This window comes from Paracoccidioides lutzii, assembly GCF_000150705.2.
Source record: "Paracoccidioides lutzii Pb01 unplaced genomic scaffold supercont2.16, whole genome shotgun sequence".
In the NCBI taxonomy this organism is placed as follows: domain Eukaryota; kingdom Fungi; phylum Ascomycota; class Eurotiomycetes; order Onygenales; family Ajellomycetaceae; genus Paracoccidioides; species Paracoccidioides lutzii.
Window position 1 is genome coordinate 685,694 of NW_015440962.1, and position 17,387 is coordinate 703,080.

Here is a 17,387-nt window from a genome sequence, read left to right on the forward strand (position 1 = left end):
GTAGAAACTTTACAATAGTTTTCATTACTTCCTCTCCTGAGAAAGTGGCTTGAATCTGCTGCAATATCTATGTTTCTCTCTTTTTTCTTCACTTCAAATATTTTCTTCTCAGAGTATTTGAGCTTCTCAACCTGGTTCTGCTTTTTTCTGCTTCTTCTACTTCTTCTACTTCAGGTTTTCTTCTTGCTGCATATTATCCTTCAGCTTTTTCTTCTCATCAACTCAAAAAGAAAAAAAGTGCAGAAAAGAAGTAGTAAAATAAGCTTTTATACTGTGAATTAGATCAAATTAACAAGCTGCAGAATAGTGTGATAAAAACAGCTAAGACCTACTTCAAAGATAAAATCATCTACTGTTATTTGATTAATATTTCAATATGTTTGATCAATAGTCAACCTTTCTAGAAAATTATTTATTAGAGTTTATGAAAATGAAGTATTGATATATTCTCAAAAGCTAATTCTAAATCATCTCAAGTATGCTGTATTGAGGCTGGTCAAGCTATATTGTAAAGAGAATACTTTGCAAATGTCTATATCAATTAATTGAGCATACTATTGTTTCATATTGAACTTGATAAGATGATTTTTAGAGTTTTAAATAATGAGTACTAGCAGAGTATTGGCAAAGTAATAGTAACTTATAAAAAGTATGCCAAGGAAGCTGATGTGAGTGTTAGATATGTATCACAAACTAGATCTCATAACTACAACTATGCTTGTCTTGTGATCAAAACTGATTCTAAAATTTTGACATGTTTGAATAAACAATATTCAAAAATATAAATGAGTCTCATGATCTACTATTACTATCTCTACTAATATTTCTCTAGATGAGAGAAGTTCTCTATAAATATTGACCTGTTTCTTAAGTTTGTGAAAAATAAATATTCAAAATAGAAGAAGATCTTTTGTCATCATGATCTATCATATGCAAAGATGATTCTCAGTGAGCTCAGAGCTTATGAATAGAAGAATAATGAGATTTTTCAGAGTAAGAGAGAAATGCTGACAGTCATAAGAATATATTTAACTGAGCTCATACAGAGAGAAATGAACAAAGAGTATGATAAGCTTAACAGAAAATAGTCATGTCACAGCTTGCTAGTACAGACTTTTGAATAATATATACGTAAAGCTAATTCATTAATAGGTATGTTTTTTACTATGAGACTGTCTGGAAAAGTTATCTAACAGTCTTTTTAGTCGTCAGTCATTAGATAAACTTGCACAATGACACTTCAATGCAAGTTCTCACTACTGCTGCAACTTTAGCAACTCAGTGTGACAGAATATATATCATATAGCAGGCTGTTGATACAATTCAATTTTTATCTTTTTCAAACTCACAGTTCATATTGATAGAATTCTCTAGCACTGCAAGTCATGCTAGCTTTACAGCCTTTCATATGCAATTACTCAATTATACAATGAATTCAAGAGCTGCTGTGAAGAATTTGACTATCTCAGCTAAAACACTGCTATTGACTGTATTTTCACAGTCTTACTTGAATGATTTGACTGAAATAAATAGTATGATCTGCTGGAGTGTGATTGATAAACAGTACTAATACTCATTCTAGACTTCATTTTAGCAATCACTTATGTGAGGTCACAAGTGATCAGCAATCTCACTAATTATTTTTTCAACTCGATAATGTTCATAACTGACATCTGCTCAGACTATGCAAGGCTGCAAGTTATTAATAATTCTACTGATTATTTTTCTAACTCAATAATATTTATAACTGATATCTGCTCAGACTACACAAGGCTGTAAGCAATCAGCAACCTTACTAATTATTTTCAGAGTTCTATAAATAAAGTAATAATATAGATAGCAATAAGTAGTTTCTCAGATTTGAGAGCTATCAATATGATACTAATAATCATCAAAGATTCTGCAAATAACTACATGAATTCATTATGATCATCATAACATAGTCTATACTAAAGACAATAGCTATAACTGTTTTAGCATGAGAATATATATATAATAGAATCATATTCAGAATTCTTCTCTTTTATCATTTCTGTGATATTGTTTCAATCTTCAAATTTATAATTCATCTCAATCTTTTCAGTTTTTATTGCTTTGACTTTCTGTCTCAGATTTGCCTTGTTTGAAAGCTTTATTCTCTCTCATTGAGTGAGCTCCTTTTTGTTTGCAAATGCTAGTATAATCACATAACCTTGAATATTGAAGCTAAGATAAGCATTTAATACTACTTTAGAAATATACATCAGTCTTATATGTATTGAATGAATAGTTGCATTTATACTTATAAACTTTTATCTTTTATATTTTTCTGAATTTTTTTTAATATCTGGCTTTTTGAGAAGTTCTTATTGAATCTCTAATAACTTATTTAAAGTCTTCTTGGGTTTCAAAGGTGCATGATGAGATTTTTAAAGAGTAATCTTTGATTCAGTTCCTAGCAGTTGAATGATTATTACTTGAAGTTTTGACTCTTAAAGATCTGCTATGCAGTATATATATTGTGAGAAATAGCAAAACATCATATGAAGTGCAAGAGCAGACTATGAAAAAAAAAACTCAACAATTTGATGAACATGCTGCATATTTCTCAGTAAATGTTATTAATAACTAATCTGAGTCATGTACTTTATTATTCAATATGTTGATCTTGCAAAAATTTAATTTTTCAAAAGTTCTGAAGAAGTATTGTTTAGCAGCAAATTTATCAACTCTTCTTCTGATAGTAAAATCTGCTCTTGTAAAGAAGCTGTCAATGTCAATGAAGGAAATTAAATCCTCTGATTACAGTGAATTTGAAGACATTATTATTGATAAATAAGAATTTTTTTTTTTTTTTTTTTTTTTTTTTTTTTTTTTTTTTTTTTTTTTTTTGAGTTGATGATGTGCAAACTGATGAGTGAGCTTTTATCACAAATGCTCTTGACATCTCATGACTATTAAGTGAATGAGGTAAAGTGAAAAAGTAAAAGCATTCACACAATTACAAACTCACTTATTAACAATCAGAAATATATTTTTGCCATATACTTACACAGCTAAATTCTAAAAAGTCTATTAATACAAATATAGCAATCACTGAAAAAATCATTGATTTCACATGATCTTTGTAATAATATCATCTGAGTGTAAGTGTAATCATTAAATCATTATTTTCTCATTATGAATCACTATTAACACCCCCTCACTTGTTTGTCTTTTTGCACTATTTGACAGTTAACAAAAAGTATCTTCTCATATTAAAAACTAGTGCAGCTATGCCAGCATTTAAAGAATAAGAAAAAACATTGACAGGATGTAAAGCAGGCTTAACAGATCTCAGAATAAGCTCAATAGACAAATTAGAAGAATAGATATAATCTTTAACACTTTTTGAATAATCTTTAAATATCAAATAACAAAGTGAGAAAACTTAATAATATCTATTTATATCAAAATTAAATATCATTAAGAGTATCTAGCGTACTAATGAGCTAGAAATAAATCATGATAGTAGTATGTCATTGCTAAAGCGGAGCTGAGCCCAACAAGGTAATAGATTAGTAGGGATAGAAAGGTGCACTTTTTGACCTCAGTACAAATATATTTTATCATTTGATTAATTATATTGTAACTATAAACATGGACAAAGCTTGGACTTCCACACATAATTCAATATTTCTATCAAATCACTCATGCCTCACCCCTGTCTGCACTTACTTCACCACAAGAATATTATTATATCATGTATGTGGGCTGCTCATCATTCCACTCATACTGTAGTAAGAGAGACTTGACTAAACTGACTTAACCAATTTATTCTCCACTAGTCCCAATTGAGCTATATCATTCTCAACTTTAATGGAGGATGATTCTTGAACTGTCTATTTCATTTGATCATACACTTGAAACAGTACATTTGCAACAGAAACAGCCAAGCATATAAGGACTCCACAGAGAAAAGATTATATATACTAACCATTCTGAGCAGCAAGTATGCTGAAGTACTATAGTGCTAAGAGAACAGCCATCTGAGGCTGTTCAGCAATACCTCCAGATGTGAATGAGATGGGTGAAACAAGCTGAAGGTTGCCGCTGTCATCCATTCTTCAAAATACAATCAATTTACAATTGATAAGAAGAAAGCTGTGTTGAGAATTATGCTGTCTTATATACCAGTTGACCTGACTGAGTGCTTGGCGATACTTGTTGCGAATTTCAAAGAGTGGGTGGGTTGCAAGAGCTGTGCTCTATTTCTACAATAACTTGACATCTCCTGGAGCACAGTTTGAACTGGTGCCTGCTGGCAGTGCAACTGTAAAATAAGTGGTGTCTGGCTTGAAAGCATCAATAACTTCAGCATACTCTCCAACATCAAATGACAAGGGAGTGAGGTTGTTCATTTGATTGACTGCCATCAACTGGTCAAACTTAGTTCGAAGAGCCTGTCGCACTCTTGGAAAGACATATTCTGAGATCTTGCTTCTAAGAGCATTCTCTGCTTCAAATCTCCCAGCACAAAGACCTCTTCCCCTTCTCATCGCCTACATTTCTGCTTTCCTATCCTGCCCCCCACAGCAGCTTGGACGCTTTTGCATCACCACCTGTCCTCCTTTATTACATCTCTCATCTTTTCTCAGCCCACAAGCCAATAGACCCAGTCACACAAAAATCCAGAAAATGACTTTGACAGGATTTTAGAGGAGATCTCATCAGATGACAGGAGTCAATCCCTCAGCATGAGCTGGAGAAACATCAAGGACTACGCCACTACCCCTTGCAGATCAGATCTTGGTGATCTTTTCCGCGACTGCCCTGAGATACTGGTTAAGGCGGATACAGCTGCGGAACGCGTCCTTGAAGTCAGCTTTCACATATGCCAGTCAGGTGAAAGTACAGGTCTATCTTTAAGTTTGCTCATGATATGTCTGAATGATCTGCTAACTTCAGTCTCATTTCAGATGACCTGATTGTTGTAGATGACTCAATGGTGATAGGTCATGATGATGAGCAGAGAGGTGAGTCTGCAGATATGCTGACTTCTCCATCAATGCTGTCTGCCCGCGAGACGTCCATGAATTGAGGTGGCGGGTTGGATGGGATGACTGATTGCAGAGCCTCACTAGCTCCCCAAGAAGTTTCAGGTAAGCATCCTTCAATTCCCATCCTGCAGTCTCCTGCTGACCCTCAATAGAAGTCCCCCCTATTATCACAGATGTGGTGATCACTTCTGACAGACCTCATACCAGTGTCTCTCCACGCCCCTGGAGTTGATCTCCAATCCTAGTTGATCATCTCAATGTGACTCAGCAGGAGTGGTGGGTCAAGAAAGTATTGAATTACCAGATCCATGTGTGAGGGGGTCAATTAACTCTCAAGTACCATGTTGCATGGATGCCTACATGGCAACTGCAGACTAATTTGATTCTGGGCTGCGAGGGGTTAGTCAAAGAATTCCACGTGGAGTGGAAGGACAAATAGTCTTCATCAATCAACCTGGCTGTAGAGGGTTAAGCTCTAAGAACTAGAGGCTAGTCCTCCTATATAACAAGGACAAATTGCTTGAAAAAGGGAAGAAAAGAATGAGATGAGAATATGAGCTTAAGCAAGCTCGCGTAGCATGATCACATGTGCACATGCAAATGATGACTAGGCTGAGTCAGCCAGCCAGAGTGAATCTAAGAGTTCAGCTTCTTATAATACCTCTCTTCTCCCTCTTTGTTATGAGTCTTTACAACTATTTAAAGCTCTCTTTACACCTAATTTTGCCTGCTGAGAGGTCTCTCAAGTGTTCAAAGCCTTCACTTCTTGTAGAAGACTCATGTCATTTCATGTAGACTTAGCTCAATCTACTCATTTAACAAGATATTACTTTTTTCTCTGATAGATTCATTTACTCTGAATTTTCTCAATCTCAAACTCAGGTCCTTTCAGAGTCTCTATAGTGAGTGGCTGTTAGTCAGTTTGTCTCTGACTAGGCAGAGAATCTGTTGTCACAGCATGTAGAAGCTTTACATTAAAGTCATTGTGAATGCTGAGTGAGATATTCAGTCAGTAAGTATGAAATTCTATTTTTTCTAACACAGTATATTGATTGTATTTCATATTTAGATTCTTGCATGAGTGATTAGTTCTCATGTTCTCTAAGCTCAATCAGATTTTATCTTTAGATTAAAAGCTTGAAGCTGAGTCTCTTCATCTATTCATATAGTTCTTTTGAGATTGCTGAGCATCTGTTATTTTTACTTGAGCTCACTTCAATACTTTGCAGATCTTCTTTATATAATTATCTGCAAATTCAATGAGATTATGTGATATTTCAACAGGAGGTGCATCAGCTATATCAATGAAGAAGACATGAAAAAGATATGTTAAAAAGAATTAGCTCACATCTGTTGAGGCAGCATCTCTATTATTGATGATCAGCTCTGTCAGAGAGAGTCATTCACATCAGTCATTCTGTTGAAAGCTAATGTACTTGTGTAGATAGATTTTCAGAGTCTGATTTATTTACTCTGTAGCTTCATCAGTCTCTGAGTGATAGACTATGAAGAGTCATCTCTTAATGTCTAATTTCTCACACATCTGAGTTCAAAACATGCTTGTGAAAGCTGATTCTTAATCTGACACTACTGCATTAGAAATGTTATGTCAAGGAATAATGTTGTGAAGAAACACTTTAGTCACTATCTTCACATCAGTTTTCTTAACTACTTTTAATATAACTTTCTTAATCAGTCTGTCTGTTATAATCATGATGTTTATGTATTCTTTAGAGCTTGATAAGTTCATAATAAAGTTCATGAAAAGCTCCTGTCATATATGTTCAAGAATGAGAAGAGACTTAAGCAGTTTCTGATATCAATCTCTTCATGCAGTATTTGATCTACAAAGATGACAGTTTCTGATCATTCTTCTCACATCAGCAGCATAGCTTGATCAGTAGAACTCATGTCTTAGAACTTCTGCCATTTACTCTCACCCAGAATGATCAGTAAGAGGTGAGTTATGAGTCTTGTGCACTAATCTGATTCAAAGAGATTTACAGTCTGATACTCACTTACAATCTTGAAAGAGAAGCTCTCTGTTCTCATTTAAAGAGCACTCAGAGATGAAGATCTTAATGCTGAGTTCAGAAGAAAATCTAAATCTTTTCTTATAAAGAGTCTGCTTCAGATGCTACAGAATTTTGTCATTTTTATAAGTCTCATTTCACTGAGCTTGAAGAGATATCTCAGGTTTCACACTGGCAGCAATCACTCTTGATTTCATTCTAGCTGTCAGTACATTAAATTTAAGTAGTTGAGCTTGTCTCTGCTTGATTCTCTCATCATCAGTGCTCTGTAGCATGTTCTGCTCTTTTCATGATAGAGTGTCAGATTCAGTATTCAACTTCTCTGACTGATAATTAATTCTGAAGTTGAATTGATAGAGAATATTCATTCAACATAGCTGTCTTTCATTTAGTCTGCATGTAGTCATAAAGTATTCTAGATTCTTATGATCTGTGAGAATTTTAAATTTCTTTACACTTTGTAGCTCAGCATCTCATTTCTTTAAACACTCAATTATTATTAATAACTTCTTATCATGAATCTCATAGTTGCATTCTGCAGGTAAATGCTTGCAAGAGAAGAAGGCATATGAGTGTAGAATGCTCTGCTCATTATATTGTAGCAGCACTTCTTCTGAGACATAATCTGAGAAGTCTGTTTTCACTATAGTCTCACAGTCAGAGTCAAATTAAAGCAGTATTGAAGTGAAGATAAACATTGATTTTAGACACTTAAAAGCTTTCTCAACCTTGCTCATCCACAAAAAAGGAACATTCTTGCATGTAAGAATTGTCAATGAGATCACAATCTTTGAGAAATTTCTGATAAATTATCTATAGAAATTGATAAAGTCTAAAAATCCTCATACATTCTTAAGAGTAGTAGATGTTGTTCATTTCAAAACAGCTTTAATCTTCTCTGAATTCATTCATATACTCTTGTCTGCTTCAATGATGAATTCAAGATATTTTGTGCTGTTCATCTCAAACTCACTCTTTCTGATGTCTGCCTGCAGGCTATAAGGGGTTGAACCCCTAGATTTGCTCTGGCTGGCTGACTCAGCCTAGTCATCATTCACATGTGCGCACGTGATCATGCTACGCGAGCTTGCTTAAGCTTGAGTTCTCATCTCATTCTTTTCTTCCCTTTCTCAAGCAATTCGTCCTTGTTATATAGGAGGACTAGCCTCTAATTCTTAGAGCTTAACCCTTTACATTACAAATTGCTTCACTCCTTTCATTGATAGGCCACTGAGAGTCTTAATTCTGTATCATGAAGCTCAGCAAATATGCTGACATATGATAGACTATTGAGAGCCTTAAATCCTGCATCATGAAGTTCAGTGATAGCACTGGTATATGAATAGACTGAGTTAGCAATCATGCTAACAAATAAACAAGCAACATTGAAAATGTCTAGCTGAATGAGATAAAGCAGCAGACTTGTACAACAAATGAATCAATATGAAGCAATGAGCAGGGACACTCTCAGCAGCTTTGAACAACAATGGATGACCTTTCTTCAACAGCAGAAACAGGTCCAGTGTGAGAACAGAGATTTAATAGCAGCTCAGCAAGCTGAAATAGCTAATCTACAACAAGCTTTGAACACTCTGACATCAACTCTCTATTAATTGAATTCACAATCACTTATTGCAGTCAGAAGATCAAAGATCAAGCTACTGGATTATGAGAAGTATGATGATTCTAATCTGAAGCACTACTCTCAGTGGGAGCTAAAGCTTCAATCAAAACTTAAGATCAATGGAAAAGCTTTAGGTAATAATGAGGAATGTACTTGGTATGTGTACTCAAGACTGGAAAAAATGACAGCAGCTCAAGTTTACCCCTGAGTTGAGAATAATAAGAACAAGATCAACTTCACAGTAGAGAGCTTACTGAAGCAGATACACATGCTCTTTAGTGATTCTGCACAACAGGAAAAGACTATGCAAAAGCTCAACAATCTACAATAGAGTAGAAAAGCTCTCTTTGACTTTCTATCTGAATTTAATCAGCTACTACTGGAAGCTGATGGTCACAAATAAAATGATCACATTAAAAAGAGGTATTTGAAATCTGCTCTAAGCATGGAGCTGAGAGAAGGCATGATGGGTGTAAGAGAACTGTGTCTCTACAAGAATTACTGCAAGAAGCTTAGATTAGTTGATCATCAACTCTCTGAGCTTAAGACTTTAATACAGTGATCTAAACATCACAAGAGCAGATCTTCTTCAGATCATATGATATCTAATTCACACTCTCTACTTTGTCATGCTGTCCTTGACTGATGAAACTGATCTCAAGCTTCCACTAATGATCTGATGGATCTCTATTCTGATGCTGTGACCCCAAGCACCCACCACATCAAATTGATAAATCAGATAGAGGTTAATTGACAAAGAAAGCAAGGCCTGTGCTTGAGATATGAAGTCAGAGGTCATATGATTAAGAGCTGTCTGTTCAAACTTTTCAGACACCTTGCCACTCTCATGATAGCTAAGGTGATCCCTGAGCCAGTACTGGACAATGACAATGTGAATATCAGTGAGGATTTGGGAAAAGAGTAGCTTCAATCAAAAAACACTGGAAGGAGTGAAATAAGAAGCTTATGAGAAAGTAATGGAGAAGATTTAAATCTAAGATGATATTCAAACCTTTCACTGTCAATGCTCTAGCAGATAATGCCTTTTTGACTAGAGCAATGATAGACAGTGGATGTAATGTCTATGATCTTATTTCTCAATTCTACATTAACAAGCATAAGCTTCTGTGCATTGAAATTCCCCCTGTTAAAATGACCAGCTTTGAAGACTTCATGGGACTCTCCACAAGTATAGTGACTGGCATTCAAATTGATATAGGCAGTCACATAACTGAATGAGCCTTTCTCTATGTGGTGAATGAGTTACATGGTCATGATATGTATCTAGGCGACCCCTGGCTGGCCCAGCAAAAGGTGACCATGATCCCTCATCAAAGAATTGTGAGATTTGAAGAGAGTGGCATAGAGGTAGAGCCTAGTTCAAATGCAAAAGCTGATGTGATTCCCATCTCTGTCATAAGCTTCTCTAGGCTTGTGAGCACTTGAGAGAAGTGAAACATCAAGATCTTCACTGTCAGTTTGGCCGACATTCAAAAGACTCTAGAAGTGAAATCAAAGATTGACCTTAGAGAAAAGCTGCCTGAACATTATCATGAGTTTTTAGACATATTTGATAAGAAAGTCACTAATGCTTTACCCCCACTTTGTGACTCAGATAGAGATCATGGGATTGAACTGATTAAAAAGGCTGATGGTAGCACAGAACAACCTCATTAGGGCTTATTATATAATATGTCTTGAGAGGAACTACTGGCTTTGTGAAAGACTTTTACAGATTATGTAGATAAGAGTTTTATTAGAGTGAGCAACTCCTCTGTGGCTGCTCTGATACTATTTGTGAAGAAGTCTGAGAGTGAGCTAAGATTCTGTGTGAACTATTGAGCTCTTAACAAAATCACCTGAAAGAATTAATATTCTCTATCATTAATCAGTGAGACTCTACAGTGAATTGAACAGACTAAATGATTCACAAAGCTGGACATTATTGCAGCTTTTCACAAGATTCAAATCACAGAAGGTGATGAGTGAATGACAGCCTTTAGAACCAGATACAGGCTATTTAAGTGGCTAATTACACTCTTTGATTTGGCTAATGCTCTGAGCACATTTTAAAAATATATCAACTGGGCATTACATGGATATCTGGACGACTTCTGCTCAGTCTATTTAGATGACATCTTGATATTTTCCTCAAGAAGCTTACAGGAGCATTGTGAGCATGTATAAAAGATGCTTATGTGTCTACAGAAAGCAGGCCTGCAGGCAGACATCAAAAAGAGTGAGTTTGAGATGAACAGCACAAAATATCTTGAATTCATCATTGAAGCAGACAAGAGTATATGAATGAATTCAGAGAAGATTAAAGCTGTTTTGAAATGAACAACATCTACTACTCTTAAGAATGTATGAGGATTTTTAGACTTTATCAATTTCTATAGATAATTTATCAGAAATTTCTCAAAGATTGTGATCTCATTGACAATTCTTACATGCAAGAATGTTCCTTTTTTGTGGATGAGCAAGGTTGAGAAAGCTTTTAAGTGTCTAAAATCAATGTTTATCTTCACTTCAATACTGCTTTAATTTGACTCTGACTGTGAGACTATAGTGAAAACAGACTTCTCAGATTATGTCTCAGAAGAAGTGCTGCTACAATATAATGAGCAGAGCATTCTACACTCATATGCCTTCTTCTCTTGCAAGCATTTACCTGCAGAATGCAACTATGAGATTCATGATAAGAAGTTATTAATAATAATTGAGTGTTTAAAGAAATGAGATGCTGAGCTACAAAGTGTAAAGAAATTTAAAATTCTCACAGATCATAAGAATCTAGAATACTTTATGACTACATGCAGACTAAATGAAAGACAGCTATGTTGAATGAATATTCTCTATCAATTCAACTTCAGAATTAATTATCAGTCAGAGAAGTTGAATACTGAATCTGACACTCTATCATGAAAAGAGCAGAACATGCTACAGAGCACTGATGATGAGAGAATCAAGCAGAGACAAGCTCAACTACTTAAATTTAATGTACTGACATCTAGAATGAAATCAAGAGTGATTGCTGCCAGTGTGAAACCTGAGATATCTCTTCAAGCTCAGTGAAATGAGACTTATAAAAATGACAAAATTCTGCAGCATCTGAAGCAGACTCTTTATAAGAAAAGATTTAGATTTTCTTCTGAACTCAGCATTAAGATCTCCATCTCTGAGTGCTCTTTAAATGAGAACAGAGAGCTTCTCTTTCAAGATTGTAAGTGAGTATCAGACTGTAAATCTCTTTGAATCAGATTAGTGCACAAGACTCATAACTCACCTCTTACTGATCATTCTGGGTGAGAGTAAATGGCAGAAGTTCTAAGACATGAGTTCTACTGATCAAGCTATGCTGCTGATGTGAGAAGAATGATCAGAAACTGTCATCTTTGTAGATCAAATACTGCATGAAGAGATTGATATCAGAAACTGCTTAAGTCTCTTCTCATTCTTGAACATATATGACAGGAGCTTTTCATGAACTTTATTATAAACTTATCAAGCTCTAAAGAATACATAAACATCATGATTATAACAGACAGACTGATTAAGAAAGTTATATTAAAAGTAGTTAAGAAAACTGATGTGAAGATAGTGACTAAAGTGTTTCTTCACAACATTATTCCTTGACATAACATTTCTAATGCAGTAGTGTCAGATTAAGAATCAGCTTTCACAAGCATGTTTTGAACTCAGATGTGTGAGAAATTAGACATTAAGAGATGACTCTTCATAGTCTATCACTCAGAGACTGACAGAGCTACAGAGTGAATGAATCAGACTCTGAAAACCTACCTACACAAGTACATTAACTTTCAACAGGATGACTGGTATGAATGACTTTCTCTAGCAGAGCTGATCATCAATAATAGAGATGCTGCCTCAATGAGTGTAAGCTCATTCTTTTTAATACATCTTTTCCACATCTCCTCCATTGATATAGCTGATGCACCTCTCATTGAAACACTACATAATCCCATTGAGTTTGCAGATGATTATATGAGAAAGGCTTGTGAAGTGTTGAAGTGAGCTTAAGTAAAAATGACAGATGCTCAGCAATCTCAATAGAAATATATGAATAAATGAAAAGACCCAGCTTCAAGCTTTCAACCTGGAGATAAGGTCTGATTGAGCTTAGAGAACATAAGAACTAATCATCTGTGCAAGAAGCTGGATATGAAATACAATCAATATACTGTGCTAGAAAAGATAGAATTTTATACTTATCAACTGAACATCTCATTCAGCATTCACAATGTCTTTAATGTAAAGCTTCTACATGCTGTGACAATGAATTCCCTGCTTAGTCAGAGGCAAACTGACTGACAGTCACCTGCTATAGAGACTGTGAAAGGACCTGAGTTTGAGATTGAGAAAATTCAGAATGAATGAATCTATCAGAGGAAAAAGCAATATCTTGTTAAATAAGTAGATTGGGCTGAGTCTACATGAAATGATGCAAGTCTCCTACAAGAAGTGAAGGCCTTGAACACTTGGGAGGCCTCTCAGCAGGCAAAATTAGATGTAAAGAGGGCTTTAAATAGTTGTAAAGGCCTGCAACAAAGAGGAAGAAGAGAGATATTATAAGGAATTGAACCTCTAGATTTGCTCTGGCTGACTGACTCAGCCTAGCCATCATTTGCACATGTACATGTGATCATGCTATGTGAGCTTGCTTAAGCTTATGTTCTCATCTCATTCTTTTCTCCCCTTTCCCAAGCAATTCGTCCTTGTTATGTAGGAGGACTAGCCTCTAGTTCTTAGAGCTTAACCCTCTATAGAAATCAAGATAAGAAACAAAGAAGTAGAATTATTGAAATCAAGACATGAGAAAGTACAATAGAGAGAACAGCACTGAGAGTTGATAGATGAACTTTTATATTTTAAAGAGTGTTTAGTGATATCAATTAAGGAAGATTCTACTCTCTGAGTATATTCTCTAAAAGAGATTCATAAGCAGTCATTTATAGCACATCCTGGGAAAGAAAAGCTATACTTACTAGTGAAGGTAAAATACTACTGAAATGACTAAATCAAAGATATTGATCAGTATATAAACAATTATCTAGTGTGTCAAAGAATGAAGATCTTTTGAGATAAAACTTCAAAACTGTTAAAGCTACTATCAATCTCTAGCAGAGTTTGACAGCACATATCAATGGACTTCATGAATGACTCTATGACAAAAAGAGATCATAATACAATATTGATAATTATCTATTAACTGAGTAAGAAATCTATATCAATTTCTATCACAAGAAAGGTAAATGTCAAAGAGTTAGTGAGACTGTTCTTTAAGTACTACTATGAATATTATAAAGTATCAGATTCAATTGTGTCAGACTGTGAGTCATAATTTATCTCAGATCTCTGAATTGAGTTCATCAGATAATTGAGAGTTAAGCTAAAGCTTTCATCAGCTCATTATACACAAACAGATGATCAGACTGAGATTGTGAATCAATACCTGACAATCAAGCTCTATTCATATGTAAATTACTATCAGGACAACTGAGATGAGTGGCTATCAATAATGAACCATATAACTAAAGCTCTGATAAATGAATTAACTGAGATAATAATCTTTCTAACAGCTTATGAATATAAATCTTAAATGTTTTTTGATTAGAAGCTACTGCCTAAAATACTATCTAAAGAAAAGAAGCTTAAATGAAAAGATGTCAAGCAGCATGTTATTTAAATAAAGAAAACCTGAAAGCTAGCAGTAGATAATATGAAAAAAACACAAGAAATCATAAAATTACAGATCAACAAGCATCATCATGAGTCAAACTTTGAGATAGAAAATAAAGTCTTCTTGTCACTAAAGAACTATAAAATTCAACATCTCAGCAAAAAACTCACAGAGTAAAATAAAGACTTCTTTAAAATTATTGAGAGAGTAGACAACAGCTACAGACTAAAACTATCAAACAGCATGAAAATTCACTTAATATTCTCTTTTGATAAGCTACAGAAGACTGTAAATGACTCTCTATCAGAACAGTTAAATGAGATATTAGAACTAGTTAAGATATAAGAAGAAAATGAGTGAGAAGTTAAGGACATTTTAGCAAGCTGTATCTCTCATCAAAAGCTTCAATACTGAATAAAATAACTAGAATTTAATAAAAATTTAACATGGTATTTAGCATAAAATCTAAAAAAATCATCACATTTAATTTGATAATTTTATGCTGCAAATTCAACAAAAGTAAATTCTCTGAACTGATTAAATAAATAACTGAAGATTTGAAAAAAGAATAACTATCTAGCAGATAAAATGAATGATAATCTACTGATATGAGAACATGTCTAGACTTCAAGAAGAAGTAATGTGATGATATAAAACAGACTTATATTCAATCTTCTCAACAGCATAATCATCATAGATTGAGATGATCAGTCATTATACAGGCTGAAATAATCAGTCATCATATAGATCAAAGTGATCAGTAAATAATAATTGCTTAAACAATAGCAAATAACTCTACAATTATCCTATGTATGAATAACACATAAATATGACAATCACTTGGCAATGGTATTAGAGAAAAATAATTATATAAACAGAGCTTTTCCTGAACTCATCTTTTAGAAATCATCTTAGTATTTACTCAGATAGCTTATTTAGTTGACAATTGAATATCAGTTCATCTGCATCTAGCTGAAATTATAACATAAAATAAGTTTATTTTTTTTATCTTATAAATTTAATCTTATTTTATTAATAAATTATTTAAATAAAAAGTTTAATATTATTTATAACTTAATATTATCAATAAAATTATAAAAATTAAATAAATATATATAAAACTTAATTATATAATATAAAATTATATTTTTTAAAATTTATAATATTTTTAAATATAAATTTATTTTAATTTACTATTAAAAAATTTTTTATAGATAATTTTTAATTAATAATTATATAATAATATTAAAAATATTTAAATTATAGTTAATTATAATTAAAATAATTTATTTAAATCTTTTTATTTTTTATTTTTTGTTTATTATTTTTAAAAAATTATTAAAATTATATTTAAATTTATTTATTATTTTTATTTATATTTTTAATAATATATTATTTTATTATAATATATTATATAAATATTAAATAAAATATAATATTGATAATATTTAAATTATTTATTAAAATTAAATATATTTCTATTAGTATAATATATATTTATTAAATTATATAAAGCTTTAAATAAATAATAGAAATATAATTAATTTTTTTAAAAAAAAAATTTAATTAAATTATTATACTCTATTAAAATCTACTATTATTTTTTCTAATTTAGTTGAAAAGGCTGAGATGAAGCTATATATATAAACTTTCTAATAAGGCAAAGAGATTTAAAAACCTTCTAGCAAAGCATGCAATCATTGATTTTGTGGAGGAGATTGAATTAATGGAGGCAATCTGATTAGCAGGAGATGCAACAGAAATACACAAATCAGCAGATCCTTGTATGTTTTGCCTTGATTTTACAGTGCTGATTTGTACAGATGCCGTTCCTATTCATGAAACCAGTGTTTGATTGTTGTAATCAACTCTTTTGAAGCCTTCAAGATGAAGCTAGCAAGGTGTAGTTGGAGGAGCTGAGTCCGTGCCGCCGGCAGGGTGGTTTGAGGGGTTGGTTAGCGGATAACTCTCACCCGCACCATATATAGCTAAGATTTCGGCTAGCTGGTTCAAAACACACACAAAACACAATTGCCCTCAATGTGCACTGCATGAAACTAAACAAATCACTGTTCGACTATTAGTTGGTAGTTATTTAGCCAGTTCGTTAGTTAACTAATTAGACCACACACATTACTAATACTTCTCTATATGTAGTTAACCAATTGACTATTCAACCTTCGCCCTCAACACCAGGGTTAGGGGTCCGTAAAGGGCTAGGATTAGAGGGGTTAATCTGAGAAAAATGGGTGATAAAACATACTCCCATCAAGAGCATATGGGCGATTTTAGAACACTGTGAAAAAAGAAAGAAAAAGAAAAAGAAAAAAGGGAACGGGAGATACCATCTCAGAGTTGATCATGGCACATTTCAGGTTATGTCAGTTCCGACTGCCGCCGGCGGTGGGTTTGTCTTGGGCTAACGAGCTGCCCCGAAAACCCCGAATAGTGACGTAGCTCCCAGTTACCATAGATTAGTTAACGCAGCAGCCGCGTCACCGACTGCGTTCCAACTCCTGGTTCCCACAACAACCATGGCCCAGCAGCGGCGGTATCAGGTTTGCCCGAGTCCCCAATTCTTAAAGTCGAGCAATACCCGCCATGGGCTATCATATTATTGCATCCCCATCTCTCTCTTAGACACGGCGATGCTACGTTGATCCCATGCAATTTCCCACCACCACCACCCACCTCCCAACCTCTCAAACCGTACCTCTCTTGCCACGACCCCTTCCCCGGGTTTTCATTCCATTCACCTCGTAATCGAAAGAACGGAAGAACTTAGCGGGATTCTTGATATTCCTGAAGGTTCGCGGCCATTGGTTTGTAGCTTAGTCTTAGACTTTGCTGTAGCTCCCAAGCTTTAGGTGTCAGAACGGCAACGCTTCGGTAGGCTCAATGTCTTTTTTCGCATTCATTTCTAGAGCTGGGGAGTCCGTCATGAACCAGAAAAATTTAACTAAGATACACCCAACTAGTCTTTCCTGCCATTATTCGCCGTATCTCGCACC

The 17,387-nt window shown here is 34.0% G+C and overlaps 1 protein-coding gene across 1 annotated transcript; it reads left to right on the forward strand.

Annotated features, from left to right (window-relative positions):
- Positions 1-4,715: 4,715 nt before the first annotated feature.
- Positions 4,716-5,059, forward strand: PAAG_06041 (hypothetical protein; the record flags this gene model as incomplete). Its single annotated transcript, XM_015845768.1, has 2 exons — positions 4,716-4,875; positions 4,938-5,059. The coding sequence occupies 2 exons, from the start codon at positions 4,716-4,718 to the stop codon at positions 5,057-5,059; spliced, it is 282 nt and encodes a 93-aa protein (XP_015699994.1).
- Between the last annotated feature and the right edge of the window lie 12,328 nt (positions 5,060-17,387).